At 41.0% G+C, this 20,751-nt stretch overlaps 1 protein-coding gene across 1 annotated transcript; it reads right to left on the reverse strand.

Moving 5' to 3' along the window:
* Nucleotides 1-4,655: 4,655 nt before the first annotated feature.
* Nucleotides 4,656-20,271, reverse strand: LOC120037774 (gastrula zinc finger protein XlCGF7.1-like). The gene is made up of 2 exons (XM_038983738.1): nt 20,092-20,271; nt 4,656-5,643 (listed from the first exon to the last, which is right to left on the reverse strand). Exons 1-2 carry the CDS (start codon nt 20,249-20,251, stop codon nt 4,997-4,999), a joined length of 807 nt encoding a protein of 268 aa, XP_038839666.1. The 5' UTR covers nt 20,252-20,271; the 3' UTR covers nt 4,656-4,996.
* Nucleotides 20,272-20,751: the final 480 nt, after the last annotated feature.

The raw sequence follows: 20,751 nt of genomic DNA on the forward strand, positions 1-20,751 counted from the left end.
GGAGCCTCCATCCTACTAAACTACAATGTAGTAGTTACAGATCCATACAGCTATGGAGCCTCCATCCTACTAAACTACAATGTAGTAGTTACAGATCCATACAGCTATGGAGCCTCCATCCTACTAAACTACAATGTAGTAGTTACAGATCAATACAGCTATGGAGCCTCCATCCTACTAAACTACACTGTAGCAGATCCATACAGCTATGGAGCCTCCATCCTACTAAACTACACTGTAGCAGATCCATACAGCTATGGAGCCTCCATCCTACTAAACTACACTGTAGCAGTAACAGATCCATACAGCTATGGAGCCTCCATCCTACTAAACTACACTGTAGCAGTTACAGATCCATACAGCTATGAAGCCTCCATCCTACTAAACTACACTGTAGCAGTTACAGATCCATACAGCTATGGAGCCTCCATCCTACTAAACTACACTGTAGCAGTTACAGATCCATTCAGCTATGGGGCCTCCATCCTACTAAACTACACTGTAGCAGTAACAGATACATACAGCTATGGAGACTCCATCCTACTAAACTACACTGTAGCAGTTACAGATACATACAGCTATGGAGCCTCCATCCTACTAAACTACACTGTAGCAGTTACAGATCCAAACAGCTATGGAGCCTCCATCCTACTAAACTACACTGTAGCAGTTACAGATCCATACAGATATGGAGCCTTCATCCTACTAAACTACACTGTAGCAGTTACAGATCCATACAGCTATGGAGCCTCCATCCTACTAAACTACACTGTAGCAGTTACAGATCCATACAGCTATGGAGCCTCCATCCTACTAAACTACACTGTAGCAGTTACAGATCCAAACAGCTATGGAGCCTCCATCCTACTAAACTACACTGTAGCAGATCCATACAGCTATGGAGCCTCCATCCTACTAAACTACACTGTAGCAGATCCATACAGCTATGGAGCCTCCATCCTACTAAACTACAATGTAGTAGTTACAGATCAATACAGCTATGGAGCCCCCATCCTACTAAACTACACTGTAGCAGTTACAGATCAATACAGCTATGGAGCCTCCATCCTACTCAACTACACTGTAGCAGATCCATACAGCTATGGAGCCTCCATCCTACTCAACTACACTGTAGCAGATCCATACAGCTATGGAGCCTTCATCCTACTAAACTACACTGTAGCAGTTACAGATCCATACAGCTATGGAGCCTTCATCCTACTAAACTACACTGTAGCAGTTACAGATCCATACAGCTATGGAGCCTCCATCCTACTAAACTACACTGTAGCAGTTCCAGATCCATACAGCTATGGAGCCTCCATCCTACTAAACTACACTGTAGCAGTTACAGATCCATACAGCTATGGAGCCTTCATCCTACTAAACTACACTGTAGCAGTTACAGATCCATACAGCTATGGAGCCTCCATCCTACTAAACTACACTGTAGCAGTAACAGATCCAAACAGCTATGGAGACTCCATCCTACTAAACTACACTGTAGCAGTTACAGATCCATACAGCTATGGAGCCTCCATCCAACCAAACTACACTGTAGCAGTAACAGATCCATACAGCTATGGAGCCTTCATCCTACTAAACTACACTGTAGCAGTAACAGATCCATACAGCTATGGAGACTCCATCCTACTAAACTACACTGTAGCAGTTACAGATCCATACAGCTATGGAGCCTCCATCCTACTAAACTACACTATAGCAGTAACAGATCCATACAGCTATGGAGCCTCCATCCTACTAAACTACACTGTAGCAGTAACAGATCCATACAGCTATGGGGCCTCCATCCGACCAAACTACACTGTAGCAGTAACAGATCCATACAGCTATGGAGCCTCCATCCTACTAAACTACACTGTAGCAGTTACAGATCCATACAGCTATGGAGCCTCCATCCTACTAAACTACACTGTAGCAGTTACAGATCCATTCAGCTATGGGGCCTCCATCCTACTAAACTACACTGTAGCAGTAACAGATACATACAGCTATGGAGACTCCATCCTACTAAACTACACTGTAGCAGTTACAGATCCATACAGCTATGGAGCCTTCATCCTACTAAACTACACTGTAGCAGTTACAGATCCATACAGCTATGGAGCCTCCATCCTACTAAACTACACTGTAGCAGTAACAGATCCAAACAGCTATGGAGACTCCATCCTACTAAACTACACTGTAGCAGTTACAGATCCATACAGCTATGGAGCCTCCATCCAACCAAACTACACTGTAGCAGTAACAGATCCATACAGCTATGGAGCCTTCATCCTACTAAACTACACTGTAGCAGTAACAGATCCATACAGCTATGGAGACTCCATCCTACTAAACTACACTGTAGCAGTTACAGATCCATACAGCTATGGGGCCTCCATCCTACTAAACTACACTATAGCAGTAACAGATCCATACAGCTATGGAGCCTCCATCCTACTAAACTACACTGTAGCAGTAACAGATCCATACAGCTATGGGGCCTCCATCCGACCAAACTACACTGTAGCAGTAACAGATCCATACAGCTATGGAGCCTCCATCCTACTAAACTACACTGTAGCAGTTACAGATCCATACAGCTATGGAGCCTCCATCCTACTAAACTACACTGTAGCAGTTACAGATCCATTCAGCTATGGGGCCTCCATCCTACTAAACTACACTGTAGCAGTAACAGATACATACAGCTATGGAGACTCCATCCTACTAAACTACACTGTAGCAGTTACAGATACATACAGCTATGGAGCCTCCATCCTACTAAACTACACTGTAGCAGTTACAGATCCAAACAGCTATGGAGCCTCCATCCTACTAAACTACACTGTAGCAGTTACAGATCCATACAGATATGGAGCCTTCATCCTACTAAACTACACTGTAGCAGTTACAGATCCATACAGCTATGGAGCCTCCATCCTACTAAACTACACTGTAGCAGTTACAGATCCATACAGCTATGGAGCCTCCATCCTACTAAACTACACTGTAGCAGTTACAGATCCAAACAGCTATGGAGCCTCCATCCTACTAAACTACACTGTAGCAGATCCATACAGCTATGGAGCCTCCATCCTACTAAACTACACTGTAGCAGATCCATACAGCTATGGAGCCTCCATCCTACTAAACTACACTGTAGCAGTTACAGATCCATACAGCTATGAAGCCTTCATCCTACTAAACTACACTGTAGCAGTTACAGATCCATACAGCTATGGAGCCTTCATCCTACTAAACTACACTGTAGCAGTTCCAGATCCATACAGCTATGGAGCCTCCATCCTACTAAACTACACTGTAGCAGTTACAGATCCATACAGCTATGGAGCCTTCATCCTACTAAACTACACTGTAGCAGTTACAGATCCATACAGCTATGGAGCCTCCATCCTACTAAACTACACTGTAGCAGTAACAGATCCATACAGCTATGGAGCCTTCATCCTACTAAACTACACTGTAGCAGTAACAGATCCATACAGCTATGGAGCCTTCATCCTACTAAACTACACTGTAGCAGTTACAGATCCAAACAGCTATGGAGACTCCATCCTACTAAACTACACTGTAGCAGTTACAGATCCATACAGCTATGGAGCCTCCATCCGACCAAACTACACTGTAGCAGTAACAGATCCATACAGCTATGGAGCCTTCATCCTACTAAACTACACTGTAGCAGTAACAGATCCATACAGCTATGGAGCCTCCATCCTACTAAACTACACTGTAGCAGTTACAGATCCAAACAGCTATGGAGCCTCCATCCTACTAAACTACACTGTAGCAGTAACAGATCCATACAGCTATGGAGCCTCCATCCTACTAAACTACACTGTAGCAGTTACAGATCCATACAGCTATGGAGCCTCCATCCTACTAAACTACACTGTAGCAGTAACAGATCCATACAGCTATGGAGCCTCCATCCGACCAAACTACACTGTAGCAGTTACAGATCCATACAACTATGGGGCCTCCATCCTACTAAACTACACCTCAGCTACTCTTCCTGAGTTAGGCTTATATATACACAGTACCAGTCAAAACTTTGGACACCTACTCATTAAAGGGTTTTTCTTTATTTTTACTATTTTCTACATTGTAAAATAAACTCAGCAAAAAAATAAATGTCCTCTCACTGTCAACTGCGTTTATTTGCTGCAATCTGAGGTGCAGTTATTTGCCCATTTCTGAGTCTGGTAACTCTAATGAACTTATCCTCTGCAGCAGAGGTAACTCTGGGTCTTCCTTTCCTGTGGCGGTCCTCATGAGAGCCAGTTTCATCATAGCGCTTGATGGTTTTTGCGACTGCACTTGAAGAAACTTTCAAAGTTCTTGAGATTTTCCGGATTGATTGTCCTTCGTGTCTTAAAATAATGATGGACTGTTGTTTCACTTTGCTTTTTTGAGCTGTTCTTGCCATAATATGGACTTGGTATTTTACCAAATAGGGCATCTTCTGGATACCACCCCCCCCCCCCCCCCCCCCCCCCCTACCATGTCAAAACACAACTGATTGGCTCAATTGCATTAAAAAGGAAAGAAATTCCACAAATTAACTTAAGGCACACCTGTTAATTGAAATTAATTCCAGGTGACTACCTCATGAAGCTGGTTGAAAGAATGCCAAGAGTATGCAAAGCTGTCATCAAGGCAAAGGGTGGCTACTTTGAAGAATCTCAAATATAAAAAACAAATGTCGACCTATTTGTGAGTATGATTTAATATATACAATTAGATTTCATGACAAAAACACAAATTCTCAGTCAAAACCATAAGCCAGAACATGTCTTTCCACAATGAGTAGTGACATGAAGAGTATGTATTCTCTCCTGCTCTTTCAGGACCCTTAATTGGGTAAAACTCTTTCACACTGGGAGCAGAGGTGAGGCTACCCTCCTTTGTGTGTCACCTCATGTGTTTTCAGGTACCCTAACCAGGTAAAACCATTTCCACACTGAGATCATTGGAAAGGCTTCTCCCCTGTGTGTGTCCTCTCATGACTTTTCAGGCTCCTTAATTGAGTAAAACTCTTTCCACACTGAGAGCATTGGAACGGCTTCTCTCCTGTGTGTATTCTCTCATGTGTTCTCAGGTTCCCTATCCGGGTAAAACTCTTTCCACACTGCGAGCATTGGAATGGCTTTTCTCCTGTGTGTATTCTCTTATGCTCTTTCAGTTGCCCTGACCAACTGAAACTCTTTTCACAATTGGAACAGTGGTAAGGCTTTTCCCCTGTGTGTGTTCTCTCATGTGATTTCAGGTCCCCTGATCGGGAAAATGTATTTCCACACTGAGAGCATTGGAATGGTTTTTCCCCTGTGTGTTTTCTCCTATGAACTTTCAGTTGTGCTGGCTCGATAAATCTCTTTCCACACTGGAAGCATTGGTATGGCTTGTCTCCTGTGTGTATTCTCTCATGCGATTTTAGGTTCCCTAACCGGGTAAAACTCATTCCACACTGGGAACAGTTGTAAGACTTCTTCTCTGCATGTGTTCTCTTATGGTTTTTAAGATTCCCTAAATGGTTAAAAATCTTTCCACACTGTGAACAGTGGTGTCGTCTCGCTGGTTCAGACGTCTCCGGTTCCTCTGATTCTGGTCGGTCTTCTGCCAAAGACAAACAGAGTGGTTAAACAGGGAGACCTGAATGAAATCTCCACATACATTTTAGTCATTTAGCAGACGCTCTTATCCAGAGAGACTTACAGTGAAGTGCTCTTAGCATGTGCTCCATTGTTTACATGACCCATGTGTTTTACACTGTGTGGCTTTAAGGGAATAGTATGGTCACTATTCAGAGCAACTTGCAGTTAGTGCATCCATCTTAAGGTAGCTAGGTGACACAACCACAACAGTGATAGTAAATACATTTTCCCTCAGTTAGTGCATCCATCTTAAGGTAGCTAGGTGACACAACCACAACAGTGATAGTAAATACATTTCCCCTCAGTTAGTGCATCCACCTTAAGGTAGCTAGGTGAGACAACCACAACAATGATAGTAAATACAGTTTCCCTCAGTTAGTGCATCCATCTTAAGGTAGCTAGGTGACACAACCACAACAGTGATAGTAAATACATTTCCCCTCAGTTAGTGCATCCACCTTAAGGTAGCTAGGTGAGACAACCACAACAATGATAGTAAACACAGTTTCCCTCAGTTAGTGCATCCATCTTAAGGTAGCTAGGTGACACAACCACAACAGTGATAGTAAACACAGTTTCCCTCAGTTAGTGCATCCATCTTAAGGTAGCTAGGTGAGACAACCACAACAGTGATAGTTAACATGTCTCAGATGGGCTACGTCTCCACTCATTGGATGGTTTCTCTCAGCGGGTTCTAGAAGTATCTGGACGTTTGGATTGATAAAGCTCTAAAGTCTAGAAAACATGAAGCTCCAATGTAAAGTAGACCTCTTCATTTTAGAAATACATCTCCCTCTCTCCCTCCCTCCTCCCTCCCTCCTTCCTCCCCTTCCACTAAAGTCTAGAAAACATGAAGCTCGTTAAAAAGCTCCAATGTAAAGTAGACTACTTCATTTTGGAAATACATCTCTCTCTCTCTCTCTCTCTCTCTCTCTCTCTCTCTCTCTCTCTCTCTCTCTCTCTCTCTCTCTCTCTCTCTCTTTCTCTCTTTCTCCCCTTCCTCCCCTTCCTCCCCTTCCTCCCCTTCCTCCCCTTCCACTAAAGCCTAGAAAACATACTGATGAAGCTCGTTAAAAAGCTCTAATGTAAAGTAGACTTCTTCATATTTTAGAAATACATATTGGCCACGAAGAGCAGGGAGCAGATGACAACTTTCCATTGTTGGCTATGATGTCACCATTTACCAGAATGCAGCAGCCACGACTCTTAAACCTCCGTCTACCTTAGCGGCCTTCTTTTAATTACAGGTGACAGTTTTAATACGCATCACTGCATCCTGTATCAGGTGAGCTGGACCTCACTAAAGTCCCGTAGATCTCTACATTACTCCATTCTTGTTTACAAAGCTCTGCTCCACAAGCTTCCAACATATCTCACTTCCTGCTCCACAAGCTTCCAACATATCTCACTTCCTGCTCCACAAGCTTCCAACATACCTCACTTCCTGCTCCACAAGCTTCCAACATATCTCACTTCCTACTCCACAAGCTTCCAACATACCTCACTTCCTGCTCCACAAGCTTCCAACATACCTCACTTCCTGCTCCACAAGCTTCCAACATACCTCACTTCCTGCTCCACAAGCTTCCAACATACCTCACTTCCTGCTCCACAAGCTTCCAACATACCTCACTTCCTGCTCCACAAGCTTCCAACATACCTCACTTCCTGCTCCACAAGCTTCCAACATACCTCACTTCCTGCTCCACAAGCTTCCAACATACCTCACTTCCTGCTCCACAAGCTTCCAACATACCTCACTTCCTGCTCCATAAGCTTCCAATATACCTCACTTCCTGCTCCACAAGCTTCCAACATACCTCACTTCCTGCTCCACAAGCTTCCAACATACCTCACTTCCTGCTCCACAAGCTTCTAACATACCTCACTTCCTGCTCCATAAGCTTCCAACATATCTCACTTCCTGCTCCACAAGCTTCCAACATATCTCACTTCCTGCTCCACAAGCAGGAAACATACCTCACTTCCTGCTCCACAAGCTTCCAACATATCTCACTTCCTTGTTGAAATATAACAATATGGAGATAACCAGCCCTGAGAACTGGTTTGGTTAACTCTTAAAGTCCCGCTTGTCTCTACAAAGTTTGGTAAATCTGCCTTTAGTTTTAACACACCACAGTTATGGAATATCTTACAAAACAAATTGCACCTGGATTCCCTGGTGCCGAGTAGGGCAGTTTAAAATGATAAATTAATTCACTGGTGAGCAATTGTTTCAATGGATTATTCTAACTTGTTGTAATAACCTGACGGAATGTATTTATAGCTGTCTTGTAGTTATCTTTTTGTTGTCGTCGTTGTGTTGATGGGAGGTTTTTTTTTGTCCTCGGGGCACCGTTGTAAACGAGACACTGGTCTCAATTGGACTAGTCATTGATGTTAACTACCGTTAGTGTCTATATAACAGTAGTTAGTGTCTATATAACAGTAGTTAGTGTCTATATAACAGTAGTTAGTGTCTATATAACAGTAGTTAGTGTCTATCCATGGGGTCTAGTCATAGATGTTAACTACCTTTAGTGTCTATATAACAGTAGTTAGTGTCTATATAACAGTAGTTAGTGTCTATATAACAGTAGTTAGTGTCTATCCATGGGGTCTAGTCTAGTCATAGATGTTAACTACCTTTAGTGTCTATATAACAGTAGTTAGTGTCTATATAACAGTAGGTAGTGTCTATCCACGGGGTCTAGTCTAGTCATAGATGTTAACTACCTTTAGTGTCTATATAACAGTAGTTAGTGTCTATATAACAGTAGTTAGTGTCTATCCATGGGGTCTAGTCATAGATGTTAACTGCCGTTAGTGTCCATATAACAGTAGTTAGTGTCTATATAACAGTAGTTAGTGTCTATATAACAGTAGTTAGTGTCTATATAACAGTAGTTAGTGTCTATCCATGGGGTCTAGTCTAGTCATAGATGTTAACTACCTTTAGTGTCTATATAACAGTAGTTAGTGTCTATATAACAGTAGTTAGTGTCTATATAACAGTAGTTAGTGTCTATATAACAGTAGTTCGTGTCTATATAACAGTAGGTAGTGTCTATATAACAGTAGTTCGTGTCTATATAACAGTAGTTAGTGTCTATCCATGGGGTCTAGTCTAGTCATAGATGTTAACTACCTTTAGTGTCTATATAACAGTAGTTAGTGTCTATATAACAGTAGTTAGTGTCTATATAACAGTAGGTAGTGTCTATATAACAGTAGTTCGTGTCTATATAACAGTAGTTCGTGTCTATATAACAGTAGTTAGTGTCTATCCATGGGGTCTAGTCTAGTCATAGATGTTAACTACCTTTAGTGTCTATATAACAGTAGTTAGTGTCTATATAACAGTAGTTAGTGTCTATCCATGGGGTCTAGTCTAGTCATAGATGTTAACTACCTTTAGTGTCTATATAACAGTAGTTAGTGTCTATATAACAGTAGTTAGTGTCTATCCATGGGGACTAGTCTAGTCATAGATGTTAACTACCGTTAGTGTCTATATAACAGTAGTTAGTGTCTATATAACAGTAGTTAGTGTCTATATAACAGTAGTTAGTGTCTATCCATGGGGTCTAGTCATAGATGTTAACTACCTTTAGTGTCTATATAACAGTAGTTAGTGTCTATCCATGGGGTCTAGTCATAGATGTTAACTACCTTTAGTGTCTATATAACAGTAGTTAGTGTCTATATAACAGTAGTTAGTGTCTATATAACAGTAGTTAGTGTCTATATAACAGTAGTTAGTGTCTATATAACAGTAGTTAGTGTCTATATAACAGTAGTTAGTGTCTATATAACAGTAGGTAGTGTCTATATAACAGTAGTTAGTGTCTATCCATGGGGTCTAGTCTAGTCATAGATGTTAACTACCTTTAGTGTCTATATAACAGTAGTTAGTGTCTATATAACAGTAGTTAGTGTCTATCCATGGGGTCTAGTCATAGATGTTAACTACCGTTAGTGTCTATATAACAGTAGTTAGTGTCTATATAACAGTAGTTAGTGTCTATATAACAGTAGTTAGTGTCTATATAACAGTAGTTAGTGTCTATATAACAGTAGTTAGTGTCTATATAACAATAGTTAGTGTCTATATAACAGTAGTTAGTGTCTATCCATGGGGTCTAGTCATAGATGTTAACTACCTTTAGTGTCTATATAACAGTAGTTAGTGTCTATATAACAGTAGTTAGTGTCTATCCATGGGGTCTAGTCATAGATGTTAACTACCGTTAGTGTCTATATAACAGTAGTTAGTGTCTATATAACAGTAGTTAGTGTCTATATAACAGTAGTTAGTGTCTATATAACAGTAGTTAGTGTCTATCCATGGGGTCTAGTCTAGTCATAGATGTTAACTACCTTTAGTGTCCATATAACAGTAGTTAGTGTCTATCCATGGGGTCTAGTCATAGATGTTAACTACCGTTAGTGTCTATATAACAGTAGTTAGTGTCTATATAACAGTAGTTAGTGTCTATATAACAGTAGTTAGTGTCTATATAACAGTAGTTAGTGTCTATCCATGGGGTCTAGTCTAGTCATAGATGTTAACTACCTTTAGTGTCTATATAACAGTAGTTATTGTCTATATAACAGTAGTTAGTGTCTATCCATGGGGTCTAGTCTAGTCATAGATGTTAACTACCTTTAAAGTCTATATAACAGTAGTTAGTGTCTATCCATGGGGTCTAGTCATATATGTTAACCTTTTGTCAATAGGGGGAGCTGTTAGCACAATTTTTTTCTTGACGTTTCCAAATTAAACTGCCTAGTACTCAATTCTTGCTCGTATTATTGGATAGAAAACACTCTCTAGTTTCTAAAACCGTTGGAATTATGTCTCTGAGTGAAACAGAACTCATTCTACAGCACTTTTCCTGCCAGGGAGTGAGATTTCAGAAATCTTGGCCTCTGTTCCCAGGTCATTTTTTAAGTCCCTGTGAATGCTGTGGGGCTACAAACACTGCCTACGCCTTCCTCTAGATGTCAGTAAGTGGTGACAATTTGAATGGGGTCGATTGCGCAATCTGGGACCTTATATTAGAGCCTGGGGCGGAAGTGCCTTTCTTTTCAGCCGTGCGCTCGACGCAGAGTGGACGTCGGACTGGCCTCCTTCCAAGCTTTGGTTTAGCCACTTCTATATCCCGGGTCATGTTTTTATTCGTTATAGGTGTTAAAGACATCATAAGGTAGTTAATTTAAACCGATTTATAGCAATTTATATCCGTTTATTGCGATTTTCTGGCATTTCTTTGTGACGCACTTTCAAGAGTTGGACACTTTTCCAGTACATGCCGAACGTTAGTGGCCATTTCGACAGGACAAGAGGACATCTTTCGACCAAAAGACGATTAGACCGGAGAAAGGATACATTGCCCAAGATTCTGATGGAAGCTCAGCTAATAGTAAGAACTATTTATGATGATAAATCGTTGTTCTGTTGAAAAATGTTAAACGCATATTCCGCCTTTTTTTTTTTGGGTAGCTTCGCTTTGGCGCACCCTGTATTGCACAGTAAGGATAATTTTAAAAATGTAATTCAGCGATTGCATTAAGAACTAATTTGTCTTTCAATTGCTGTCCAACTTGTATTTTTTTAGTCAAGTTTATGAATAGTTTTCGATAAAAATAGGTGTCTTTCCAAGATGGCGCCGGGCAGATTGCTTGAGTAGTTGGACAGTATTTCCATTGTGTAAGCGCGATTTGTGCCGCTAAATATGCACATTTTCGATCAAACTCTATATGGATTGTGTAATATGATGTTACAGGAGTGTCATCGGAAGAATTCTGAGAAGGTTAGTGAAAAAATTAATATATTTTGGTGGTGATAACGCTATCGCTGTTTTTGCCTTGAATCAATGCTGGGGTAATGTTTGCACATGTGGTATGCTAATATAACGATTTATTGTGTTTTCGCTGTAAAACACTTAGAAAATCTGAAATATTGTCTGGATTCACAGGATCTGTGTCTTTCAATTACTGTACGCTGTGTATTTTTAAGAAATGTTTTATGATTAGTAATTAGGTAATACACGTTGCTCTCTGTATTTATTCTAGTCGAGTTGTGATGGTGGGTGCAATTGTAAACGATGATTTATACCTGAAATATGCACATTTTTCTAACAAAACATATTTATTGTATAGCATAGGTTATCAGACTGTCATCTGATTAAGTTTTTTCTTGGTTAGTGGCTATCAATATCTTTATTTGGTCGAATTGGTGATAGCTACTGGTGGAGAGAAAAAATGGTGGACTAAGAAAAATGGTGTCTTTTGCTAACGTGGTTAGCTAATAGATTTACATATTGTGTCTTCCCTGTAAAACATTTTAAAAATCAGAAATGATTGCTGGATTCACAAGAAGTGTATCTTTCATCTGGTGTCTTGGACTTGTGATTTAATGATATGTAGATGCTACTATTTACTTGTGACGCTATGCTAGCTATGCTAGTCAGCTTTTTTACTGGTGGGGGTGGTGGGGGGTGCTCCCGGACCCGGGTTTCTGAGGAAGTAGAAGTTAACTACCGTTAGTGTCTATATAACAGTAGTTAGTGTCTATATAACAGTAGTTAGTGTCTATATAACAGTAGTTAGTGTCTATATAACAGTAGTTAGTGTCTATCCATGGGGAGGGGAAAAAATATATAAAAAAATTATAATAATTGACAGTCGTGGCGAAAAGTTTTGAGAATGACACAAATATTAATTTCCACAAAGTTTGCTGCTTCAGTGTCTTTAGATATTTTTGTCAGATGTTACTATGGAATACTGAAGTATAATTACAAGCATTCCATAAGTGTCAAAGGCTTTTATTGACAATTACATTAAGTTGATGCAGAGTCAATATTTGCAGTGTTGACTCTTCATTTTCGAGACCTCTGCAATCTGCCTTGGCATGCTGTCAATTATCTTCTGGGCCACATCCTGACTGATGGCAGCCCATTCTTGTATAATCAATGCTTGGAGTTTGTCAGGATTTGTGTGTTGTTTGTTTGTCCACCCGCCTCCGAGCCACTTAGTTATCACTTTTGCCTTATGGCAATGTGATCCATCATGCTGGAAAAGGCATTGTTCATCACCAAACTGTTCCTGGATTGTTGGGAGAAGTTGCTCTCGGAGGATGTGTTGGTACCATTATTTATTCATGGCTGTGTTCTTAGGCAAAATTGTGAGTGAGCCCACTCCCTTGGCTGAGAAGCAACCCCACACATGAATGGTCTCAGAATGCTTTACTGTTGGCATGACACAGGACTGATGGTAGCGCTCACCTTGTCTTCTCCGGACAAGCTTTTTTCCGGATGCCCCAAACAATCGGAAAGGGGATTCATCAGAGAAAATGTCCCCAGTCCTCAGCAGTCCAATCCCTGTACTTTTTGCAGAATATCAGTCTGTCCCTGATGTTTTTCCTGGAGAGAAGTGGCTTCTTTAATGCCCTTCTTGACACCAGGCCATCCTCCAAAAGTCTTTGCCTCACTGTGCGTGCAGTTGCACTCTCACCTGCCTGCTGCCATTCCTGAGCAAGCTCTGTACTGGTGGTGCCCCGATCCCACAGCTGAATCAACTTTAGGAGACGGTCCTGGCGCCTGCTGGACTTTCTTGGGCGCCCTGAAGCCTTCTTCACAACAATTTAACCACTCTCCTTGAAGTTCTTGATGATCCGATAAATGGTTGATTTAGGTGCAATCTTACTGGCAGCAATATCCTTGCCTGTGAAGCCCTTTATGTGCAAAGCAATGATGACGGCACGTGTTTCCTTGCAGGTAACCATGGTTGACAGAGGAAGAACAATGATTCCAAGCACCACCCTCCTTTTGAAGCTTCCAGTCTGCATTTCGAACTCAATCAGCATGACAGAGTGATCTCCAGCCTTGTCCTCGTCAACACTCACACCTGTGTCATGATGTTGCCTGCTTGGGTACTTCAAACCCCATCCCCCTCTCTCTGCCTCTCCCTTTCCTACCACAACCCATGCGGTGATCACAGAGAGATGTCGTAAATTCCTGAGAATCTCCTCATGGCCAATAGTATTATAGACAGAGGGTAAACTTTCAGGACAAAGGAATTCTCTTCCACCTCACAGATCTTGGGTTACGAACATATTTCATATTCCTGCAAAAGTATGAAAGACCGGTGGACAGTCCAGCTATGAACCGGTCCATTTGTCACCACGTGGGAAACTCATGTGAGACTGTGGGACTACATTACCATACCGCTGTTTATATAATAACCTCAGATATGAGGTTTACATCTGTGTGTTGTATAAAATGAATGAGTGAGTATGATACTGTTTGTATAATTGTGTAATATGATTTTGAACTGTTTAATGAAGAAAAATACAACTCCCTGTTGTATTTGAACTAAATCCAAGGACCGCCCCTGAGCCAGTTGGGTCAGAGACCATGGAACCACCCCTCTCTGCTATCTGAATAAAAGCCAACTTTAAGAAATTACCATTTAGACCATGTTTCTCTCAATCACGAGAGGACAAAGGTGGCAGACCAGCTTACCTCGATAACGAGAGGGCCAAGGTTTGAGACCAGACTGCTGAATCTTTTAACCATCCCACGTGGTTAAAACTCTTATACGAATCATAACAAGTCTTTGATATTGACTTCTAGTCTGCAGCTAGGAATTCGGTATCATTGAACGCGAAGAAAGAGAACCGCCGAAACATCCATTCTATAACGAATGACACTCTGAACAATCCACAACCGAGACAGAACTTCACTCCAACCAAAACGAACTTCTCTCCAACGACCAAGGCGACACACACACTGAACGTAACTATATATATATTGATTGCAATTGTTCCCGAATGAGTGAGCGTTCATGTGTAAGGATTAGCATGTCAATTGTTATAATTATGGACTCTGTAGTGAATTCTTGGTCGAACGCAACTTTCCCTTTGTCTAACAGCCGCCATGCCGGTTCAGCCCACTAGGGCATATTGCTCCCATCATTTCATGTAACTATTTTAAGTTTGTTTGTTTGTTTGTTTATGCATTTCTGTGAATTAATTAGTTAGTAATAAATAAATGATTTAAGACAATTGATGTATGGATGACTCATAGTGAAGACTGGGTTCGTGCAGATAATCAACGATTTACGACGTTTGGAATGAGACTGACGTGAGGTACAGTAAATAAATCATTAATCAGAAGACTATTGATCAGATATGAAAATATCTGAAAGGTTATATTGGGAAATTATAACTTTGTAATCTAATAACTTTCCCTGGTGCCCTCGAATTCATAGTTAATTAGTTACGTTATTACTCAAGTGATAGCGTAAGCCCTAATTACAGGAATCTATGATAAAAACTATAAGTCTTCAATTTAACGATAGCAAAGACACGACACCTGTATTAACGAGAGAATCACTGACATGATGTCAGCTGGTCCTTTTGTGGCAGGGCTGAAATGCAGTGGAAATGTTTTTTGGGGATTCGGTTCATTTGCATGACAAAGAGGGACTTAGCAATAAATTGCAATTCATCTGATCACTATTAATAACATTCTGGAGCATATACAAATTGCCATCATAAAACCTGAGGCAACAGACTTTGTTAAAATGTGTCATTCTCAAAACTTTTGGCCACGACTGTATATACATAGGCCACCACCTGTGCTCATTAGCTATTTTTATATATAGGTCCTTCGGAAAGTATTCAGACCCCTTGACTTTTTTTCTCACATTTTGTTACGTTACAGCTTTATTCTAAAATTGATTAAATTGCTTTTTTCCCCTCATCAATCTCCACACAATACCCAATAATGACAAAGCAAAAACAGGGTTTTACATTTTTTATCTAATTAATAAAATTTAAAAAACTGAAATATAACATTTACATAAGTATTCAGACCCTTTACTCAGTACTTTGTTGAAACACCTTTGGCAGCGATTACAGCCTCGAGTCTTCTTGGGTATGACGCTACAAGCTTGGCACACCTGTATTTGGGGAGTTTCTCCCATTGTTCTCTGCAGATCCTCTCAAGCTCTCTCAGGTTGGATGGGGAGCGTTACTGCACACCTATTTTCAGGTCTCTTCAGAGATGATTGATCGGGTTCAAGTCCGGGCTCTGGTTGGGCCATTCAAGGACATTCAGAGACCTTGCCCCAGTCTGAGGTTCTGAGAGCTCTGGAGCAGGTTTTCATCAAGGATCTCTCTGTACTTTGCTCCGTTCATCTTTACCTTGATCCTGACTGTCTCCCAGTCCCTGCCACTGATTGGTGGAGTGCTGCAGAGATGGTTGTACTTCTGGAAGGTTCTCCCATATCCACAGAGGAACTCTGGAGCTCTGTCAGAGTGACCATCAGGTACTTGATCACCTCCCTGACCAAGGCCCTTCTCCCCAGTTTGCTCAGTTTGGCCGGACGTCCAGCTCTAGGAAGAGTCTTGTTTGTTTCAAACTTCTTCCATTTAAGAATGATGTAGGCCACTGGGTTCTTCGGGACATTCAATGCTGCAGAAATGTTTTGGTACCCTTCCCCAGATCTGTGCCTCGACACAGTCCTGTCTCGGACCTCTAAGGACAGTTCCTCTGACCTCATAGCTTGTTTTTTGCTCTGAGATGCACTGTCAACTGTGGAACCTTATATAGACAGGTGTGTGCCTTTACAAATCATGTCCAATCAATTGAATTTACCACAGGTGGACTCCAAGTTGTAGAAACATCTCAAGGATGATCAATAGAAACAGGATGCACCTGAGCTCAATTTCTAGTCTCATTGGGAAGGATCTGAATACTTATGTAAATAAGGTATTTCAGTTTTCTAAAAAAACTGTTTTTGCTTTGCCATTATGGGGTAATGTTAGGTCAGCAGCATACCACCTTGCATACCACTGCTGGCTTGCTTCTGAAGCTAAGCAGGGTTGGTCCTGGTTGATCCCTGGATGGGAGACCAGATGCTGCTGGAAGTGGTGTTGGAGGGCCAGTAGGAGGCACCATTTCCTCTGGTCTAAAACAATATCCCAATGCCCCAGGGCAGTGATTTGGGACATTGCCCTGTGTAGGGTGCGGTCTTTAGGATGGGATGTTAAACGGGTGTCCTGACTCTCTGTGGTCACTAACGATCCCATGGCACTTATCGTAAGAGTAGGGGTGTTAACCCCGGTGTCCTGGATTAATTCCCAATCTGGCCCTCATACCATCAAGGTCACCTAATCATCCCCAGCTCACAATTGGCTCATTAATTTCCCCTCACATCTCCCCTGTAACTATTCCCCAGGTTGTTGCTGTTAATGAGAATGTGTTCTCACTCAATTTACCTGGTCAAATAAAGGGTTAAATAAAAAAGATGGCTGAGGATCTTGTATGTATTTAATCCATTTTAGAATAAGGCTGTAATGTACAAAATGTGGAAGGGGTCTGAATACTTTCCGAAGGCACTGTATGTAACAACCTATTCATGTGTAGACGGAGTCTAGCCCCTTGGCAGAGTTTTTAGAAAGCACAGCACTGATTTTTGCTGCTTCGCAGATGATACACATCTTTACATTTCTGTGTGACCAGAAGATTTTAGCTCCACGGATAAATTATTAGACTGTATTAGTGATTTAAATACTTGGATGGCTCACAACTTCCTCCTGCTAAATCGAGACAAGACCAAAGTACTTATTGTTGGAGCCAAAGCAGAGAGAGAGATTCTGGCCACACATTTTCATTCACGGGCAATAAACATAACAATAAAACACCAGGTAAAAAAACCTAGGTGTTATTTTAGATTCTGAACTAAATTTCTAATCACACATTAAGAATGTGACAAAAGCTTTTTACCAACTGAGGAACATCTGCGGCCGTTTCTCTCTCAGGCTGATACAGAGAGACTCATCCAAGCTTTTATTACAAGCAGGCTTGACTACTGTAATGTTCTCCTGTCTGGTCTACCCAAGAAAGCCATTGGTCAACTGTAAAACATACAGAATGCTGCAGCACGGGTACTGACCAAGACCAGATGGAGAGCACACCGGTTTTAAGGTCTCTGCACTGGCTGCCTGTGAGTTTTAGAATTAATTTAAAGATTATTCTATTGGTTTTTAAATCAATCCACGATTGTGCACAGCAATACATGTCAGACATGCTTTTAAGTGATGTACCCAGGTCCTCTGGCACTGGCCTTTTAACGATCCCAAAGCCTTGGACCAAGAGCCATGGAGAGGCAGCCTTGAGTTAAATTGATGTATTTTTTTATTTCACCTTTATTTAACTAGGCAAGTCAGTTAAGAACAAATTCTTATTTTCAATTAACTGCCTTGTTCAGGGGCAGAACGACAGATTTTTACCTTGTCAGCTCGGGGATTCGATCTTGCAACCTTCCGGTTACTAGTCCAACCACTAGGCTACCTGCCGCCCCAGCAGGTAGCCTAATATGCACCCAGCCTCTGTAACAGCCTGCCAGAGAACCTGAGTGGGGCTGAAACTGTGGACATATTTAAAAGAGATCTTACAACACCTTTTTAGCACTGCTTTTCCTCAGGTTGCTTTTTAGTCATTCAGTTTTAGTTCTTTTTCAGTTGTATCATATGTGTTGTGGGGTAAAGGATTCAGTTGTTTTATCATATGTGTTGTGTGGTAAAGGTTTCAGTTGTTTTATCATATGTGTTGTGTGGTTTCAGTTGTTTTATCATATGTGTTGTGGGGTAAAGGATTCAGTTGTTTTATCATATGTGTTGTGGGGTAAAGGATTCAGTTGTTTTATCGTATGTGTTGTGGGGTAAAGGATTCAGTTGTTTTATCATATGTGTTGTATGGTAAAGGTTTCAGTTGTTTTATCATATGTGTTGTGTGGTAAAGGATTCAGTTGTTTTATCATATGTGTTGTGGGGTAAAGGTTTCAGTTTGTATTGCTGTTCTTTAAATGTATATCCTCTCATGTGTTTTGTAGTAAATATTTCAGTTTAATTTATTTTCATTGTTTTCATTTATTTCCTGTGAAGGACATTGTTTTGCATTCCATGTCTGAAATGTGCTGTATAAATAAAGCTTGATTTGAATATTTCGCATGCTCCGAACACCTGTGTGTAAGCTAACTGGGGAGGAAGTTTAGTTCGTCAATTGGAGACATACACAGTGTTTGGATCCGTGCAAAACTGCTACAGTAAGTCTCTTTTCTATTTCAAAGAATCTTTGTCGCTGACATGAACTATAACGGGCATATCAGCATGTTTCTAAACCTGTTGGAGCACAGCGTCGGAATTGTAGTTTACATGGAGCCAAATGTGGGTGAATGTTCTGGCTGAAAACCCTACATACATAGAAGAATTGTAGTTTACATGGAGCCAAATGTGGGTGAATGTAATGGCTGAAAACCCTACATACATAGAAGAATTGTAGTTTACATGGAGCCAAATGTGGGTGAATGTTCTGGCTGAAAACCCTACATACATAGAAGAATTGTAGTTTACATGGAGCCAAATGTGGGTGACTGTAATGGCTGAAAACCCTACATACATAGAAGAATTGTAGTTTACATGGAGCCAAATGTGGGTGGCTGTAATGGCTGAAAACCCTACATACATAGAAGAATTGTAGTTTACATGGAGCCAAATGTGGGTGAATGTAATGGCTGAAAACCCTACATACATAGAAGGATTGTAGTTTACATGGAGCCAAATGTGGGTGACTGTAATGGCTGAAAACCCTACATACATAGAAGGATTGTAGTTTACATGGAGCCAAATGTGGGTGACTGTAATGGCTGAAAACCCTACATACATAGAAGAATTGTAGTTTACATGGAGCCAAATGTGGGTGACTGTAATGGCTGAAAACCCTACATACATAGAAGAATTGTAGTTTACATGGAGCCAAATGTGGGTGACTGTAATGGCTGAAAACCCTACATACATAGAAGGATTGTAGTTTACATGGAGCCAAATGTGGGTGACTGTAATGGCTGAAAACCCTACATACATAGAAGAATTGTAGTTTACATGGAGCCAAATGTGGGTGACTGTAATGGCTGAAAACCCTACATACATAGAAGAATTGTAGTTTACATGGAGCCAAATGTGGGTGACTGTAATGGCTGAAAACCCTACATACATAGAAGAATTGTAGTTTACATGGAGCCAAATGTGGGTGACTGTAATGGCTGAAAACCCTACATACATAGAATTGTAGTTTACATGGAGCCAAATGGGGGTGACTGTAATGGCCGAAAACCCTACATACATAGAAGGGTTTTTGAGAGCTAGTCTTAAATATTATTCATGTAAAAGTCCATGTACCAATCGCAGATTGGCCCTTTAACAATTCCTATAGTACTGAACAACCTATTCATGTGTAGACAGTGCTATTCATGTGTAGACAGTGCTATTCATGTGTAGACAGTGCTATTCATGTGTAGACAGTGCGGAGTCTATGCCCGTTATTAAGACAATACTCACCGGTGTTAATCAGATCTTCAGTCTCCTCTTCCTCTCCTTCCTCCTCTTTCACTCCCAAAACGTCGTCCTCCTTTACCTTCATTGAGATATCATCCTCTTCCTCTCTAAAAGGTTCTTCCACTTTTTTCACGATAACATCCTTCTCTTCCTCCTTTTTCATTCTGAAAGCTTCTACCTCCTCCTCTTTCACTGTGACAGCCTCTATCCCCTCTTCCTCTTTCACTGTGACAGCCTCTATCCCCTCCTCCTCTTCCACTGTGACAGCCTCTATCCCCTCTTCCACTTTCACTCCAAAAATATACTTATCTTCTTTCACTATAACAGCCTCCTCTTCCTCCTTTTTAATTCTGAAAGCTTCTACCTCTTTCACTGTGACAGCCTCTATCCCCTCTTCCTCTTTCACTGCAAACTGTTTTTTCTCTTCTTTCACTTTAACATCCTCCTCTTCTTTCAATGTGATAGCCTCCTCTTCCTCCTGTTTTATTCTGAAAGCTTCTTCTTCTTTCACTGTAATATTCTCCTCTTCTTCTTTTACGACAATGTTCAGCTCCAGAGCTTCTTTCTCCGTCCAGTAAACATCCTCTTCTTTAGCAAGGGACGAGTAGCTTAGTGAGCTCATGGTGAGGGACGTTAGCTAGCTAGTTAGCATTAGCGACTAGC

Source organism: Salvelinus namaycush, unplaced genomic scaffold (genome assembly GCF_016432855.1).
Source record: "Salvelinus namaycush isolate Seneca unplaced genomic scaffold, SaNama_1.0 Scaffold1867, whole genome shotgun sequence".
In the NCBI taxonomy this organism is placed as follows: domain Eukaryota; kingdom Metazoa; phylum Chordata; class Actinopteri; order Salmoniformes; family Salmonidae; genus Salvelinus; species Salvelinus namaycush.